A 19,100-nucleotide genomic window follows, 5' to 3' on the forward strand; every position below is an offset into this window, starting at 1 on the left:
ACAATAAATTATAGATGATGATGTATAACTTAATAATAATAATGATTCTTTTAGCTTTCCAAGTGGATTTATGATTGGTCGTTCAAGAGGAGAAGCAGCAACAGAAAGAAGGAAGGAAGCACTAAATGGATACGTTTGGCACTTAATCCATGCTGCCCCTCAGGTAGCTGAGGTAAGAAGGAATGACTTTAAGCATTTATGTTAACCCTGAGATCAAACCACAAACATACTTGCATTGTAACTCACCAAATTTATAATATCTATAGTATGAGAACACTTAATATTTGTGAGCGTTACATAGGAACTCTCCTGTTGTTAATATATAACCATTATTGCATATCTAGCATGAGTGACTATCATGGATGAAGAAGGAAACTGTACTTTGTGTATCTAGGGAGTAGGTAAAGTTACAAGGAGTGTATCTGATGCAACACTTTGTCATACAAATTACACTGCTAGTTGGGAGCTGTTTTGCTTCATTGTTTTAGTTGGCTGCTGTTTTTTTAAACACTTGTTTGGAAAACATTGTTGTTATGCTTAAGTGTAGTGTATGAGTTTATTATAAGAAATTGTAAGTATTTTTGTTGTGGATTAGTGATATTTATCAGTAAAACATATATCCTTCATTGGGGATCTTCCTTCACTTAGCAGACAAGTAAATTGAGAGCTACAGTAGAGAAGGATAGTGTTACAAGGGGCAAAATAAAGGCTCGTACCCACCTTGCGATTTTTTGCACAGTTCTTCCAACAATTTTTTTTGAGCGACAAATGATAATTCGTGCAATCTCGCGCCGTGGGTATAAGTGCGCGATCAGGTGGACGGCTGCATTGGGAGGGGGGAGAGGGGGGGGGATAAGGAGCCATGGGCAGCTGCATTGGGGGGGCACTCAGAAGCCATGGGCAGCTGCATTTGGGGGGGGCACTCAGGAGCCATGGGCAGCTGCATTGGGGGGCCACTCAGAAGCCATGGGCAGCTGCATTGGGGGGGGGGGGGGCACTCAGGAGCCATGGGCAGCTGCATTGGGGGGGCACTCAGGAGCCATGGGCAGCTGCATTGGGGGGACACTCAGGAGCCATGAGCAGCTGCATTAGGGGGACACTCAGGAGCCATGGGCAGCTGCATTGGGGGGACACTCAGGAGCCATGGGCAGCACATTGAGGGGACACTCAGGAGCCATGGGCAGCTGCAATGGGGGGACACTCAGGAGCCATGGGCAGCTGCATTGAGGGGACACTCAGGAGCAATGGGCAGCTGCATTGGGGGGACACTCAGGAGCCATGGGCAGCTGCGTTGGGAGGACACTTAGGAGCCATGGGCAGCTGCATTGGGTAGACACTCAGGAGCCATGGACAGCTGCATTGGGGGGACACTCAGGAGCCATGGGCAGCTGCAATGGGGGGACACTCCAGAGCCATGGGCAGCTGAATTGGGGGGGGACACTCAGGAGCCATGGGCAGCTGCATTGGGGGGACATTCAGGAGCCGTTGGCAGCTGCATTGGGGGGACACTCAGGAGCCATGGGCAGCTGCAGTGGAGAGAGGGGCCTTGGGCAGCTGCATTGGGGGGCACTCAGGGGGACACTCACATGCCAGGGACCTTGGAAAGCTGAACATTCTGCAGTGGGGGTGAGAGGGGGAGAACACTCAGGGGCATTGGGAGAGGGGAGAACACTCAGGGGACTTGGGGAGCTGAACACGCTGCATTGAGGGGGAGGGTGGTAACACACACTGGGGAGGGGGACTTGTAGAGTTGCACACACTGCATTGAGGGGAGGGGGGACACTTAGAGGCTTAGGGAGCTGCACCATCTGCAGTGGGGGGAGGGGGAGCACTCAGGGGCCTTGGAAACTGAACACTCTGCATTAGCAGGGGGAAGTTAGGTGCCTGGGGCAGCTTCACATTCTGCATTGCGGAGAGGATGGACAGAGCTTATACTCAGAATAGACTTCTATTAATTATTAAGTGACATCCTCTTTGGTGGCACTGTACAGCACACAATATATAGTACATAGAATTGAACAAATTATAAAGGAAATACAAATAATACACGGTTGCACAGCTCAGTGCATTTGTGCAATACATGCTTCAGGGCTATAAAAAGACCATACAAGCTTACACCCTGAGGGTTTAACAAAAATGTCCAAGAGCCACACAGAGGGCAGTGGGAGAAAATGCAACAAAAAGGATTTGTCTGAATTTAATTCATTTTATTCCCTTATGGATTTAATAAAATTACAGAGAATACTAGGACATTGAACATTTTTAAATTGACAGAAGTTATCAGTGAGGACGAGCAAAATTTCTGGAAAATGACGCTTTTAGTGTTGTCTTCTCATAAACCGTTTATTTTAATCTTCGTCTTCTAGCTGGCTGGGTGGTTCTATGGGCCTTCCCAGCTAGTTTGCCTTATGCAGGCTGTTCTGTGGTGTTCCAGTACCTGGATACTGACTGCCCATCAATAGCAACACAAGTCAGTCTCAACATAACAGGGAACATATACCGTATATACTCGCATACAAGCCGAATTTTTGACCCCCAAAAAGGGGGTCAAAAGTTGGGGGGTCGGCTTGTATGCGAGTCTTCCCTGGTGGTCTAGTGGTGGGTGGTGGGTGGTCCGCTCCCCCCGCGGCCGCCGCTGCTATTACCTGCTTAGGCAGCGGCCGCTTCCTAATCCGCGTTCCCCTTCTGAAATTTCAGAGTGTATCACAGCTGCGCGCCAGGCGCTGCCGCTGTGACGATGCAGGGGGCAGGAAAGAGCGGTTCCCCTGGTAATGGCGATACAGATCGCCACTATAGGGAGCCGCGCTCTTTCCTGCACTCTGCATCGTCACAGCAGCAGCGCCGGGCGCGCTGCTGTGGAACAGTCTGAAAGTTCAGAAGGGGAACGCGGATTGGGGAGCGGGGTGAGCACTACCTACCTATGCTGGGCACTATACTGGCTAAACTGGGCACTTTACTAGCCATACTGGGGCACTATACTAGCTAAACTGGGCACTATGCTAGCTAAACTGGGCACTATACTAGCTAAACTGGGCACTATACTGGCTAAACTGGGCACTATACTGGCTAAACTGGGCACTTTACTAGCCATACTGGGGCACTATACTAGCTAAACTGGCCACTATACTAGCTAAACTGGCCACTATACTAGCTATTCTGAGGCACTACCTACCCATACTGGGCGCTATACTGGGCACTATACTGGCTAAACTGGGCACTTAACTAGCCATACTGGGGCACTATACTAGCCATACTGGGGCACTATACTAGCTAAACTGGGCACTATACTAGCTAAACTGAGGCACTACCTATCCATACTGGGCGCTATACTGGCCACTATACTGGCTATACTGGGCACTTTACTAGCTATACTGGGCACTATACTAGCTATACTGGACACTACCTACCTATACTGGGCACTATACTAGCTATACTGGGACACACTGGGGGGCTGCACCAATCCAGCATTTCCTACCCCCGGCTTATATGGGGGTCAATCATTTTTCCCTGGTTTTTCAGGGAAAAGTTGGGGGGTCAGCTTATATGCGGGTCGGCTTATATGCGAGTATATACGGTAAAACTGAAATGTAACCAAGTTTGTCTTGAAAAGACAATAAAACCAGAACCCAAGTTTTTAATTATTTGGTGTAACAAGCACAGTATGATAGGTATATTGTAAATTACCTACCGTAATTGTTTCTATTGTTGGTTCTATTTGGATGAGATTTACCTGAGCCACTTTTATCAGTTACATTCCACCTAGTTGATGTTGTCCGTATTTATTTTTTTAACAGTTAAACTTTGAGTTTTTTGGAGAAGAGAAATAACAGCATAATGTAACTTACAGAAACATACAGTTGTGTTCAAAATTATTCAACCCCCACTGAAATTGAGTGTTTTGGCCAGTTTTGACATTGATTTTGATCGTTTTAGTCATCTTGTTTACAATTAAATCAAAGAGGCACTTGTAAGTCAGACAAATATAACATATTTATAATGAAATAACCACAAATGTCTTTTCTGTGCTCACATCATTATCAGTTTTATTCAACCCCCAAGTGACATTCATTCTTAGTACTTAGTACAACATCCTTTTCCAGTTATAACCGCTTTTAAATGTGAAGTGTAGCTTGACACAAGTGTCTTGCAGCGATCTACGGGTATCTTAGCCCATTCTTCATGGGCAAAAACCTCCAGTTCAGTCACATTCTAAAGGCTCATACACACATCAGACCATAGTCATTTGAAAATGAAAGATCACAGACTAATTTTACCCCCTTCCATGTAGTATGAGAGCCATACCTACACAGTCTATTCTATGGAGCTGAACTCCCCATCAGACAGAAATCTTTGCAAGATGCTGCACACAAAGATGCTGTAGACATTCAAAAGATCAGTATCTGCAAAAGATCCGTTCCTGCAAAAGATCCGTTCCTGCAAAATGCATTCATAGTCTATGATATCTGCAGATCCTCATACACACCTTGTTTAACAGACATTCATCTGCAGATCAGATCCACCAGGATGGATTTTCAGATCTGCAGATGACTGTCTGATCTGCAGATGAATGTCTGTTAAACAAGGTGTGTATGATGATCTGCAGATCTCATAGACTATTAATGCAATTTGCAGGAACGGATCTTTGGCAGGAACAGATCTTTTGCAGATACTGATCTTTTGTGTCTGTACAGCATCTGTGTGTGCAGCATCTTGCAAAGATTTTTTTCTGATGGAGAGTTCAGCTCCATAGAAAAGACTGTAGGTATGGCTCTCATACTACATGGAAGGGGGTAAAATTGGTCTGTGATCTTTCATTTTCAAAAGACTATGGTCTGATGTGTGTATGTGGCCTTAGGCTTGCGCGCTGCAACCACTTTCTTTAAATCCCACCAGAGGTTCTCAATCGGATTTAAGTCTGGTGACTGCGATGGCCACTTCGAAATGTTCCAGCCTTTAATCTGCAACCATGCTCTAGTGGACTTGGAGGTATGCTTGGTATCATTGTCCTGTTGAAAAGTCCAACGTCTTCCAAGCCTCAGGTTTTGTGACAGACTGCATCACATTTTCATCCAATATTTCCTGTTACTGAAGAGAATTCATGGTACCTTGCACACGCTGAAGCTTCCCTGTACCTGCAGAAGCAAAACAGCCCCAAAGCATGATTGACCCCCCCCCCCCCCCCACCACCACCACCACCACCACCACCACCACCATGCTTCACAGTAGGCAAGGTGTTCTTTTCTTCATAGGCCTTGTTCTTCCTCCTCCAAACATAGCGTTGATCCATGGGCCCAAACAGTTCTAATTTTGTTTCATCAGTCCACAGAACAATATCCCAAAACGTTTGTGGTTTGTCCACATGACTTTTGGCATACTGCAGTCAACTCTTCTTATTCTTTGGAGACAGCAAAGGGGTGCGCCTGGGAGTTCTGGCATGGAGGCCTTCATTACGCAGTGTGCGCCTTATTGTCTGAGCTGAAACTTCAGTACCCGCATCTGACAAATCTTTTTTCAGTTCCTCAGCAGTCACACGGGGACTTTTCTCCACTTTGCGCTTCAGCTAGCGCACAGCAGTCGAAGTCCGCATCTTTTTTCTACCACGACCAGGTAGCATTTCAACAGTGCCCTTTGCCTTGAATTTGCGAATTATGCTTCCTACACTTTCTCTTGGTATGTTTAACATCTTTGCAATCTTCTTATAGCCATTGCCCTTCCTGTGAAGAGAAATCACCTCTTCTCTTGTCTTCCTGGACCATTCTCTTGACTTCACCATATTTGTAAACACACCAGTAAATGTCTAGAAGGAGCTGAGTATCACAGTCATTTTAAATCTGCCTAATTGGTGCTTATTATGCTTGATTGCTGCTCGTTAACATCCACAGGTGTTTTCAATACCTGATCGAAAACACTTGAATGAACCTCTGTTCTTAATGCTTCATACACACTTGAGATTATTATTATTTTATTATTATTATTTATTGTATTTATAAAGCGCCAACATATTACGCAGCGCTGGACAATAAATATATACAATGATACAAGGATGACATACATAGGGTTATACACATAGAACAAAGTTATACATACAAATTGTACAAAATACATGATCATGCAATATGGGCTGGTTAGGTAGGCCCAGTAACACAAGTACAGGCTGTCATAGGACAGGAGCACATGATCCTGTAGATTACACTAGGGAGTGGAGGACCCTGCCAGAGGCTTACAGAGATAAACGTCTTTGGAAAAGGCAAGATCACAGACCAATTTTACCCCATTCCATGTAGTATGAGAGCCATACTCTACACAGTCTATTCTATGGAGCTGCACTCCCCATCAGATAAAATCTTTGCAGGATGTTGCACACAAAGATGCCCGTACACGCTCAAAAGATCATTATCTGCAAAAGATCTGTTCCTGCAAAAGATCCATTCCTGCAAAATGCATTCATAGTCTATGAGATCTGCAGATCATCATACACACCTTGTTTAACAGACTTCATCTGCATATCTGGCAATCATCTGCAGATCTGAAAATCCATCCTGGTGGATCTGATCTGCAGATGATTGTCTGTTAAACAAGGTGTGTATGAGGATCTGCAGATCTCATAGACTATGAATGCATTTTGCAGGAATGGATCTTTTGCAGAAACAGATATTTTGCAGATAATGATCTTTTGAGTGTGTACGGGCATCTTTGTGTGCAGCATCCTGCAAAGATTTTATCTGATGGGGAGTGCAGCTCCATAGAATAGACTGCTAAATTGTAAGCACCCCTGTAAAGCCTAAAGGTGTTTATTGGACTTTGGGCCCCTTAGCGCAGTTACGCTGCAAAAAAGTGCCACACGTGTGGTATTGCCGTACTCAGGAGAAGTAGTATAATGTGTTTTGGGGTGTATTTTTACACATACCCATGCTGGGTGGGAGAAATATCTCTGTAAATGACAATTTTTTGATTTTTTTTTACACACAATTGTCCATTTACAGAGATATTTCTCCCACTCAGCATGGGTATGTGTAAAAATACACCCCAAAACACATTATACTACTTCTCCTGAGTACGGAGATACCACATGTGTGGCACTTTTTTGCACCCTAACTGCGCTAAGGGGCCCAAAGTCCAATGAGTACCTTTAGGATTTCACAGGTCATTTTGCGACATTTGGTTTCAAGACTACTCCTCACGGTTTAGGGCCCCTAAAATGCCAGGGCAATACAGGAACCCCACAAATGACCCCATTTTAGAAAGAAGACACCCCAAGGTATTCCTTTAGGAGTATGGTGAGTTCATAGAAGATTTTATTTTTTGTCACAAGTAAGCGGAAATTGATTTTAATTGTTTTTTTTTTCACAGTGTCATTTTCCGCTAACTTGGACAAAAAATAAAATCATCTATGAACTCGTCATACACCTAACAGAATACCTTGGGGTGTCTTCTTTCTAAAGTGGGGTCACTTGTGGGGTTCCTATACTGCCCTGGCATTTTAGGGGCCCTAAACCGTGAGGAGTAGTCTTGAACCCAAATGTCTCAAAATGACCTGTGAAATCCTAAAGGTACTCTTTGGACTTCTTAGGTACTCTTTGGCCCCTTAGCGCAGTTAGGCTGCAAAAAAGTGCCACACATGTGGTACTGCCGTGCTCAGAAGAAGTAGTATAATGTGTTTTGTGGTGTATTTTCACATATACCCTTGCTGGGTGGGAGAAATATCTCTGTAAATGACAAATTTTAGATTTTTTTTACACACAATTGTCCATTTACAGAGAGATTTCTCCCACCCAGCATGGGTATGTGTAAAAATACACCCCAAAACACATTATACTACTTCTTCTGAGTACGGCGATACCACATGTGTGACACTTTTTTGCAACCTAGGTGCGCTAAGGGGCCTAACATCCTATTCACAGGTCATTTTGAGGCATTTGGATTCTAGACTACTCCTCACGGTTTAGGGCCCCTAAAATGCCAGGGCAGTATAGGAACCCCACAAGTGACCCCATTTTAGAAAGAAGACACCCCAAGGTATTCTGTTAGGAGTATGGTGAGTTCATATAAGATCTTATTTTTTGTCACATTTAGAAAAAATGAAACTTTGTGAAAAAACAATAAAAATCAATTTCCGCTAACTTTTGACAAAAAATAAAATCTTCTATGAACGCTTCATACACCTAACAGAATACCTTGGGGTGTCTTTTTTCTAAAAAGGGGTCACTTGTGGAGTTCCTATACTGCCCTGGCATTTTACGGGCCCAAAACCGTGAGTAGTCTGGAAACCAAATGTCTCAAAATGACTGTTCAGGGGTATAAGCATCTGCAAATTTTGATGGCAGGTGGTCTTTGAGGGGGCGAATTTTGTGTCATAAGCAGGGTGGCCTTTTAGATGACAGGTTGTATTGGGCCTGATCTGATGGATAGGAGTGCTAGGGGGGTGACAGGAGGTGATTGATGGGTGTCTCAGGGGGGTGGTTAGAGGGGAAAATAGATGCAATCAATGCACTGGGGAGGTGATCGGAAGGGGGTCTGAGGGGGATCTGAGGGTTTGGCCGAGTGATCAGGAGCCCACACGGGGCAAATTAGGGCCTGATTTGATGGGTAGGTGTGCTAGGGGGTGACAGGTGGTGACAGGAGGTGATTGATGGGTGTCTCAAGGTGTGATTAGTGGGGGAAATAGATGCAAGCAATGCACTGGCGAGGTGATCAGGGCTGGGGTCTGAGGGCGTGGGCGGGTGATTGGGTGCCCTAGGGGCAGATAGGGGTCTAATCTAATGGGTAGCAGTGACAGGTGGTGAAAGGGGGTGATTGATGGGTAATTAGTGGGTGTTTAGAGGAGAGAACAGATGTAAACAGTGCACTTGGGAGGTGATCTGACGTCGGGTCTGCAGGCGATCCAATGGTGTGGGTGGGTGATCAGATTGCCTGCAAGGGGCAGGTTAGGGGCTGATTGATGGGTGGCAGTGACAAGGGGTGATTGATGGGTGGCATTGACGGGGTGATTGATAGGTGATTGACAGGTGATCAGTGGGTTATTACAGGGAAGAACTGATGTAAATAATGCACTGGCGAATTGATAAGGGGGGTCTGAGGGCAATCTGAGCGTGTGGGCAGGTGATTGGGTGCCCGCAAGGGGCAGATTAGGGTCTGATCTGATGGGTAACAGTGACAGATGGTGATGGGGGTGATTTATGGGTAATTAGTGGGTGTTTAGAGGAGAGAACAGATGTAAACCGTGCACTTGGGAGATGATCTGACGTCCGGTCTGCAGGCGATCTAATGGTGTGGGTGGTTGATCAGATTGCCCGCAAGGGGCAGGTTAGGGGCTGATAGATGGATGGCAGTGACAGGGGGTGATTGATGGGTGATTGACTGGTGATTGACAGGTAATCAGGGGGGATAGATGCATACAATACACAGGGGAAGGGGGCCTGGGGAGAATCTGAGGGGTGGGGGGGTGATCAGGAGTCCCCAGGGGGCAGTTTAGGGACTAAAAAAAAAATAGCGTTGACAGATAGTGACAGGGAGTGATTGATGGGAGATTAGGGGGGTGATTGGGTGCAAACAGTGGTCTGGGGGGTGGGCAGGGGGAGTCTGAGGGGTGCTGTGGTCGATCAGGGAGCAGGGGGGGCAGATGAGTGTGTCTGGGTGCAGACTAGGGTGGCTGCAGCCTGCCCTGGTGGTCCCTCGGACACTGGGACCACCAGGGCAGGATGCAGCCTGTATAATACACTTTGTAAACATTACAAAGCGTATTATACGCTTCCTATGCGGTGATCTTTAGGTTAACAACCCGCCGGCGCTTCCAATTGGCTGGCGGGTTGACGTCGTGGGTGGGCGGAGCCTATTGCCGGCGGATGCGCGCGCCTCCCAGCGCGCGATCCCCGGCAAAACAGTGTCTCAGGACCCGACGCCATTCTGCGTCACGTGGTCCTGGGGCTGCCACTTTGCCGCCGCCAATCTACAGTGGGCGGTCGGCAAGTGGTTAAAAAGTCCTTGTAAGATTTCATTTTAAACACACTTACAAATGTACACTAAATTTCCTAAAATCCTTTACAGCATTGGTGGTTAAATAATTTTGAACACAACTGTAGTTATTGAACAGTCATGACATTTAGTATCTCAGGATATTTTAGAATAACATAAGAATTATAACCAGTATAAATACATTTGGTTCCCATTCAGTTAGTATATAGCCATTGGACTGTTGTGTATATAAATTTAGTACATAATGCTGCAAGGACATAGAGGAAGAAGAAAAGAGAAGAGAGAAAAGAGATAGACTTGACTGCCTCTGCCTAAGGCCCCCACCCCCTGCCCAAATTTTTGAAGAAAATTAGTCCAGAATAGGTATGAAGTTGGAGTTTGTAGCATCCATAATTTTGTCTTCCCAGGCACCCCAGACTCTCTGATATTTTGTGGGACAGCGTCTGTTCATATAAGTAGTTTTATACAGTGGTAGCGAATGATTAACAGCTCTTGCCCACATCCCCACAGTTGGGACAGAAGAGTTTTTCCACATTTTTAAAATTTCCTTCCTAGCGTGGAAACATAAAGTTCTGACCAGTATTTGTTTATATCTGGTCAAAGCATTTTCTTCTATCCTTTTAAGGAGCATCAAACCAGGATCTAGGGGAAGGGTAGTTTGCAGAAGTTTGTTAATCACAGAAAGAATATATTTTCAGTAATTAGCAATAAAGGGGCACGTCCAGAAAATATGTATAAAGGAACCAATTTCAGTAGAGCATCTCCAGCAACTATCAGATAGCGTACAGTTTATTCTATGCATTCGGTCAGGTGTCAAGTAGGCTGTATGCAGAAACTTAGTGTGCACTAGCTGGTCTTTGGCGGAGACAACTGAAGTAGGATATAGTTCCAATATTTCATCCCAGTCATCCCTATCCAATTCCCCCACGTCTGCTTGCCATTTATTAAGACATTTGTCCAGTCTATTAGTGTTAATAGTGTTGTATATATTGCTGAAAGCGGTTTAGGTACATCTCTAGTCAAGAGGAGTTGTTCCAGTTCATCAGTATTTAGCTCGGGAGGTTGTCTACCAAACTGTGAGGTATACGCATGTCTAAGTTGTAGATATCTAAATAAATGCTGATTTGGAAGACCATACTGAGCTTTAAGAGTGTCGAAGGGCAAGATGGAGTTCGTCCCCTGGATGTGTGCCCAGGGCCGGATTTCTGGGAAGGCCACCAAGGTCAAGGCCTAGGGCGATAAAAATCTGCAGGGCGCTGGACTTTGAGAGATAAGAGGTCACATGTCAAAGTAAATCATCTCCCCTGCTTTGCTCTGGTCTGCCTGAATTCCGGAGATCCCTGCATCTCTCTCACTTGTGTAGAGTGTGTTTGAGGACAGTCAGTATGTGTTGTCACCTGATGATTATGTCCTCTGTATGATGGTGAGGACATACAAGCTGCTGTGAGAAGTGCCAGCCTGGGTTTAGTAGCAGAACTCTTGAGTTCTGTAAGTTTTTTCATGCACAAATTCAGAATCACAAACAGGAATCTTCTCCCTCTGCGCTGTCAGATTTATTACTGGTCTGGTCAGCTCTTAGAGACCTGTGACCTGTTGAATTTATGGTTTGTTTGGTTTTTTTCCTAGGGAATGACCACAGCATTCTCTTTGCTACAGCTTAACTCTTTCCTGACTCATTTTAGAAGAGCATTGTACTTTGCTAGCTAGCTATCAGTGAAACAGGATGGCAATTATATTACATTTATTTATATTTGCAAAACAAACTATGCATCTCCTTCTGATGCTGAATGTATATATAGTTGTGTGCTTTAACATCTTGTTAGTATAAAGTCTACAAACATATACAAAGTCTGAAGAAGCCAAAGGCTCACTTTTTTATTTACAGTTAGCTAATAAATGTTATCATTCTGTTTTAATAACTTCAAAACTTCCTACTGACTCATCTGTCCTTCCTTGCCTTGCCCTAAGTACTATATTGTCACTGTTTAAAGCACATCTATGTCAGCATGTGTAGTTTTAGATCTTCTACTCACATGTTCTCTGTTTTGGATGAGCTTCTTTCAATAGTGCTGCCCTGCCACCTTTTTGTGGCTCTGACTGTAGCCAGTCGCACAGAGGACAAAGAAGCAGCACATGCTCTGGCTACTCGTGCTCCTTGCAATTTCGCACTCAGATGTACACAGCAGCCGAGGCCGGGAATGCTTTGGGCATGCGCTGCTTCTTTGCCAAATGAGGGGCAGAGCAGCAAAATGGAGGGGAGCTCATTCAAACCAGTTATTGCTACTCAGAGGGTTGGAGAGAATTTGATGGGGGGGGGAGGTTGGTGTCAGCTGGCCTAGGGCACTTGGAAGTACAAATCCGGCCCTGTGTGTGCCAGTGTCTTGATGCCATATTTAGCCCATACTATAGGATCTGGGATAGTTTGAAAATGCTTAAGATGCGGGTTACCCCATAGTGGTGTATATGGGGACAGTGTATTATCCTTTACTAGCGGGGCCCTAGCCGCCCTCCATGTCGTCACCATAGCATGTGTATGTGGTGTGGAAGATTTGGGGCCTCTATATGGAAAGTTAGTCAACTGTTCGTAAGAACCCGAGAATTGCAGCCTCCGTAGTAATTGCAGGGTTATTATCATCTTGTGAAAACCACCATCTTATTGTCACTAGTAAAGAGGCCCAATAGTATTTTTGGAAATGGGGCATTGCTAATCCTCCCCTATTTTTAGGAAGTTGTAGGATATCCAATGCTATATGCGGTTGTTTAACAGCACATATAAATCTAAGGAGAATGGTGTCGATTTTATTAAAAAGCTTGGTGTCAATTTAATTTTGATTCCAGGCATGGATCCAAATTTATTAAATAGGTCAAGGGCAGCTGATAGGGAGTTTAGCAGATCATTAAGATATAGGAGTACATCATCAGCATAGATATTTTTTCTTCTAGATTACCTATTTTAAGGCCGCAGACTGTAGCAGATTGTCTGATATAGGCTGCTATAGGTTCCATAACAAGGGCAAATAGTGCTGGGGAAAGGGGGCAACCCTGCCTTGTACCTCTTTCAAGGCAAAAGGGGGGAGAAATATTAGTGCCTGTTTTAATTCTCGCTATTGGGTTATCATATGAAAGGCAAATCCATTTTATAGACTTCTCACCAAAGCCAAATTTACGTAAGACAGCCCATAGGTAGGTCCATTCAACAGAATCAAAAGCCTTTTCTGCGTCTAAGGATGCCACAGCTCTCTGCCCCTGATTGGAGTGTATAGTTTGTATATTTGCAAAAAGTCTACGAATATTAATATCTGTTCCTTTACCTGGCATGAAGCCCGATTGGTCCTGCTGTATTAACGTAGTAATCACTTTACTTAAGCGAGTTGCTAATACCTTAGGAAGTATTTTTGCGTCTACATTTAATAAGGATATGGGCCTGTATGAAGAGCAAAGTAGGGGATCCTTATCGGGTTTAGGTATGACAATAATGAGAGCTTTAGACATGGAGGGAGGGAGAGACCCGCTGGCAAATGAGCGTTGTAGTGTGGACCTGAGTTTGGGAGACAACATTTTTGTATATTGCTTATACAGTTCTACTGGTATTCCATCCAGACCAGGAGTTTTCCTGGTTTGCATTCTTGCTATGGCATCCGCAACCTCATCCAGTGTTATAGGGAGTTCTAGTTTAGCAGTGTCTTCTGCAGATAGGGTGGGAAGAGTAATACCTGCAAGGTAATCATCTATTTCCTCTTTTGTCTTTATTTTTACAGTGCGATCTTGTATATACATTCTTCCACTCCCTTCCTCGTGATGAGAAGAATGTTAGCAACAGTTCACAACACAGACCTTCCGGTATGTACCGTATATATGTTGTAATTTAATTTCTCAGTCTCCATTAGTTTCAGCTGACCCCAAAAAAACGAATTTACTATCTGAAATGAAAGTGTAAAATTTAGCTCAGTTTTAAAGGGAACCTTAACTGAGAGGGATATGGATGTTTCCTTTTAAACAATACCAGTTGCTTGTCAGACCTGCTGATCTCTTTGGCTGCAGTAGTGGCTGAATCACACACCTGAAACAAGCATGCAGCTAATCCAGTCTGCCTTCAGTCAGAGCACCTGATCTGCATGCTTATTGAGGGGCTGTGGCTAAAAGTATTAGAGACACAGGATCAGCAGGAGAGTCAGGCAACTGGTATTATTTTAAAAGGAAAAATCCATATCCATCTCAGTTTAGGTTCCTTTTAAGGTGCTCCTCAGCACAAACTATGTTTGTAGAACATCCCATTTGCTGTCACTGACATTCTTATCTTTAATTTTAGAATGGAAAACATGAAAGTATGTTAAGTTTTGGAAAGAATTTTGCTGCTTCATTTTTTTCAGAATTTGAGAAAAATGTTTTGCTGTGTTTTCAGATGCATCGTGGACCGTACCAGTGGGGACTGTTGGAGGAGAGGTGAAGTTATCCATCTCTTATAAGAATGATCAGTTGTTCATTATGGTCATGCATATTCGTAGTCTGGTAAGTATACATGCTAATTAAAATCAAATGCATTTGTTTTTGCTTTATTGTAAAAAGACAAAAAAAACATGGTGAAGAATACAAGAACTTTAACCACTAAAGGACCGCGGTGTTAAACCCCCCTAGTGACCAGGCTATTTTTTACAAAATAGGCCACTGCAGCTTTAAGGGCTCGCTGCAGGGCCATACAACTCAGCACTCAAGTGATCACCCCCTTTTTCTGCCCACCAACAGAGCTTTTCGCTGGTGGGCTTTGTTGGTGGGCTGTGATCGCTCCCCAAATGTTTTTTTTTATAAATAAATATTTATATGGGTTTTTTTTACAATAAAAAACACTACATCAGCCTATAGAGGGCACAGCCGTGTCACATGGCTGTCCCCAGTACATCGCTGCCGTAGATCGCAGCGCTGTACGGTGTAAATTGATGGCGTCTGACAGTCCCTAGCGGAGCTCCGCCATTCAAGCGGGTATGCGTGCGCGATCCCCAGCAAAACACGCCCCCAGGACTGCACGCTAATCGACGTAAGGCGGTCCTGGGGCTGCTGCTCCACTCACACTCATTGGCGTGAGGTAGACGTTAAGTAGTTAAAGCGGTTTATAAAAACCGTGCACAACTCCAGACATAAGTGTGTCCTGTTCTTTAGTAGACTAAATAAACAGCACCAATACTGCCCAACATGATTAATTTAACAAGATTTCCTTTATTGCAAAAAATCTGACACAAAAAAAACATTTAAAACACCACAGGAATTGCACTGGGTATACAATTAAGTAATCAATTAGAGTCAACAATGATATGAGGATACACAACCAACCAATGAATACATGATAATTAATCATGTTGGGCAGTATTGGTGCTAACCATTTGAGCCCGCGGGTATTTTTCACCTTATGCATCAGAGCAATTTTCACCTCCCATTCATTCACTAATAACTTTATCACTAATTATCACAAAGAATTGATCTATATCTTGTGTTTTCCGCCACCAATTAGGCTTTCTTTGGGTGGTACATTTTTCTAAGAATAATTTTTTTATAAATGCATTTTAACGCGAATATTAAGAAAAAAAATCATTATTTCTCAGTTATCGGCCATTATAGTTGTAAAATAATACATGCTACCATAATTAAAACCCACATACTTTATTTGCCCATTTGTCCCAGTTATTACACCATTTCACTTATGTCCCTATCACAATGTATGGCACCAATATTTTATTTGGAAATAAAGGTGCATTTTTTCAGTTTTGCGTCCATCACTATTTACAAGCCCATAATTTAAAAAATAATAGTAATATACCCTCTTGACGTGCATATTAAAAAAAAAGTTCAATCCCTACAGTAATTATTTATGTGTTTGTTTTTTTTATTGTAATTTTTTTTTTTTTTTTATGCAAAAGTTTTATTTGGGTATTTTTGGTAGAGTGTGGGAAGTAAGGAGTTCATTTTTAATTATGTGTAGGTCTGTTTGTTAAAATAAATGTATGTAAGTGTAATTTTATTATTTGGCCACAAAATGTCCTCAGTCAGCTTCCTGTGCATGCTTTTAGTACGTAAATCAGGAAGCAATGCGTGTAAGTGTGTACAAATGGCCGTAGACATCTCATTGATACTGCGATCATTGATACAGGGACCTAGGTCAATGAATGGGAACTGCATTATATATACTGTACTGTAAAGAGTAAGTGGTTAAAGGGAACCTAATCCCAACCAGGGGAAAAATAATTCAACTTACCTGGGGCTTCTACCAGCCCCCTATAGATGTCCTGTGCCTGCGCAGTCACATACGCACACATACTGTGCATGCATAGGCCGGCCAACGCAATGGGAGTGCGATTGAGGACGCGCGTGGCCAGGGCCGTGCAGGCGCAGTGGCCATCGACTGGCCAGCCAGGGGAAAACAAAACTTATTTGGTTAACTTGTTTGGTTTAGGTTCCCTTTAAGCTTCAGGCCTGGGACCCACTGGCAGCGCTTGGCGATTGCAACAGTGGAACCCTATGGTTTCACTTGCAGAACTGCCATCGGAGAGTGATTGGAATGCCCTGCTTGCAGCATTTTGGGAGTGATCCTGAATCGCTATCGCTCTGGGATTCGTATTTGAAATCGCTGCACTTCCACGTTTTGGGACTATTGGGTGCTTTGCGATTTCCCGCAATGTGCTGCCAGTGGTCCCTAGCTTTAAAGAAAACCTGAACTGAAAATAAAAGTCAAAATAAGCATACACAAGTCATACTTACCTTCCATGTAGTCTACTCCTCAGTGTCTTTCTCCTATCCCGCGTCCTATTTGTTCACTGTGATCAAGGGAATTTTCCGTCCTCCATTTTGAAAATGGCCATTACCCATAACAGCTTTCTGGTCAGCACACTGTTAAACTGTAACATCGCCCACTTGAGCCATAGGGAAACATAGACATTACCTGGTACATCCGTTTTCCTCTCAGCTATAACTGACAGCAACTGATATTTTACTGACAGCAACTGATATATTTCAGATCTGACAAAATATTGTCAGAACTGGAAGGGATTATTGTCAGAAGAAAATGGTGAGCTTCTGAGAGGAACTGATGGCAAGGTAACTATGCAATGTTCATTTGAAGTTACCTCATGTGTTTATTTTAAATATTTTTACTCGGTACAGGTTCTCTTTAAAGTACCTGGTCATAAGGTCCTTCACCACCCACTCCTCCAGTGCAGATGTCTGTTACTGTAGGCTACTTTTTCTCAGATAATTGAGTTTGTTTCCCGCCTCTTGCAGACTGTTGCTGATGATGTACTCTAAGCAGAAGGCCTGCCCACATAACCATGTGACCTTTTTGTAACCTTATTTGTAGCTGTGGAAGCTTCCATTAGAGTAACCAAGCAGCTCAGGGTGACCCAAACTACTAGGAATTTATAGGGGGATAAAAGGAACCAAAAAGCCCTCCTACTAAAAAAGCAAAGCTTGGTGTAATTTGCCTTATTAAAACAGAAGGAAATTTGCAATAATTCAGTTATAAGTGAACATTTGTGGTTACCCACAATGCACTACCACTGAATATGCAAATAATCCCTTTTCGCCCTTGTTAAGCCAAGCAAGCATCCAGAACCGCTGGTGTATAGCAAGCCTATAGCTTTAAGTTTTACACAGCCATATCAAACCCACATGTAGACAGCCTGTTTCTGACTTTTGGAAGCTTCCATTAACCTTGAAAATGGTAACATCTGGGTGCTTTGCTTACTTATGTTCAGAGGTGGCCTTAGAGTATGCGGGGCCTGGGGCGAGTGTCATATGCGGGGCCTAGAGACATATGCTGTGGATACACACGCACACGGACACACACACACACACACACACACACACACACACACACACACACACACACACACACACACACATACACACACACGCACGCTGTGGAAACACACACTCTGTATAGGTTAGATAGATGGGTGCCTGCAGTATAGGTTAGATAAGTAGGCGCCCCCAGTATAGATTAGATAGGTAGGTACCTCCAGTATAGGTTAGATAGGTTCCTGCAGTATATATTAGGTAGATAGGTGCCTGCAGTATAGATTCGATAGGTAAATTCCCCACAGTATAGATTAGGAAGTGCCCTGCAGTATAGATTAGATAGGAGCCTGCAGTATAGGTTAGATAGGTAGGTGCCCTGCAGTATAGATTAGATAGGTAGTTGCCCTGCAGTATAGATTAGATAAGTAGGTGCCCTGCAGTACAGATTAGATAGGTAGGTGCCCCGCAGTATAGATTATAGGTGCCTGCTGTATAGATTAGTTAGGTAGGTACCCCGCAGTATAGATTGGAGAGGTGCCTGCCGTATAAATTAGATAGGTAGGTACCCCGCAGTATAGATTAGATAGGTAGGTGCCCCGCAGTATAAATGAGATAGGTGTCTGCAGTATAGATTAGATAGGTAGGTAGGTGCCCCGCAGTATAGATTAGATAGGTGCCTGCAGTATGGATTAGGAAGTGCCCTGCAGTATAGATTAGATAGGAGCCTGCAGTATAGGTTAGATAGGTAGGTGCCCTGCAGTATAGATTAGATAGGTAGGTGCCCTGCAGTATAGATTAGATAGGTAGGTGCCCCGTAGTATAGATTATAGGTGCCTGCTATATAGATTAGTTAGGTAAGTACCCCACAGTATAGATTGGTTAGGTGCCTGCCGTATAAATTAGATAGGTAGGTACCTCGCAGTATAGATTAGATAGGTAGGTAGGTGCCCCGCAGTATAGATTAGATAGGTGCCTGCAGTATAGATTAGATAGGTGCCTGCAGTAAAGATTAGATGGGTGCCTGCAGTAAAGATTAGATAGGTAGGTATCCCGCAGTATAGATTAGATAGGTGCCTGCAGTATAGATTGGATAGGTAGGTGCCCTGCAGTATAGATTAGATAGGTAGGTGCCCTGCAGTATAGATTAGATAGGTGCCCTGCAGTATAGATTAGATAGGTAGGTGCCCTGCAGTATAGATTAGATTAGATAGGTAGGTGCCCTGCAGTACAGGTTAGATAGGTGCCTGCAGTATAGATTAGATAGATAGGTGCCCCGCAGTATAGATTAGATAGGTGCCTGTAGTATAGATTAGATAGGTAGGTGCCCTGCAGTACAGGTTAGATAG

At 43.9% G+C, this 19,100-nt stretch overlaps 1 protein-coding gene across 1 annotated transcript in view; it reads left to right on the forward strand.

Moving 5' to 3' along the window:
• Positions 1-19,100, forward strand: part of PIK3C2B (phosphatidylinositol-4-phosphate 3-kinase catalytic subunit type 2 beta) — a 274,534-nt gene that overhangs the window by 243,008 nt on the left and 12,426 nt on the right. Inside the window, exons 29-31 of the mRNA XM_068269615.1 lie at positions 55-172; positions 13,731-13,812; positions 14,375-14,481. Coding sequence (XP_068125716.1) covers positions 55-172; positions 13,731-13,812; positions 14,375-14,481 — 307 coding nt within the window. The remainder of the gene's footprint in view (positions 1-54; positions 173-13,730; positions 13,813-14,374; positions 14,482-19,100) is intronic.

Source organism: Hyperolius riggenbachi, chromosome 2 (assembly GCF_040937935.1).
Source record: "Hyperolius riggenbachi isolate aHypRig1 chromosome 2, aHypRig1.pri, whole genome shotgun sequence".
Lineage (NCBI taxonomy): Eukaryota > Metazoa > Chordata > Amphibia > Anura > Hyperoliidae > Hyperolius > Hyperolius riggenbachi.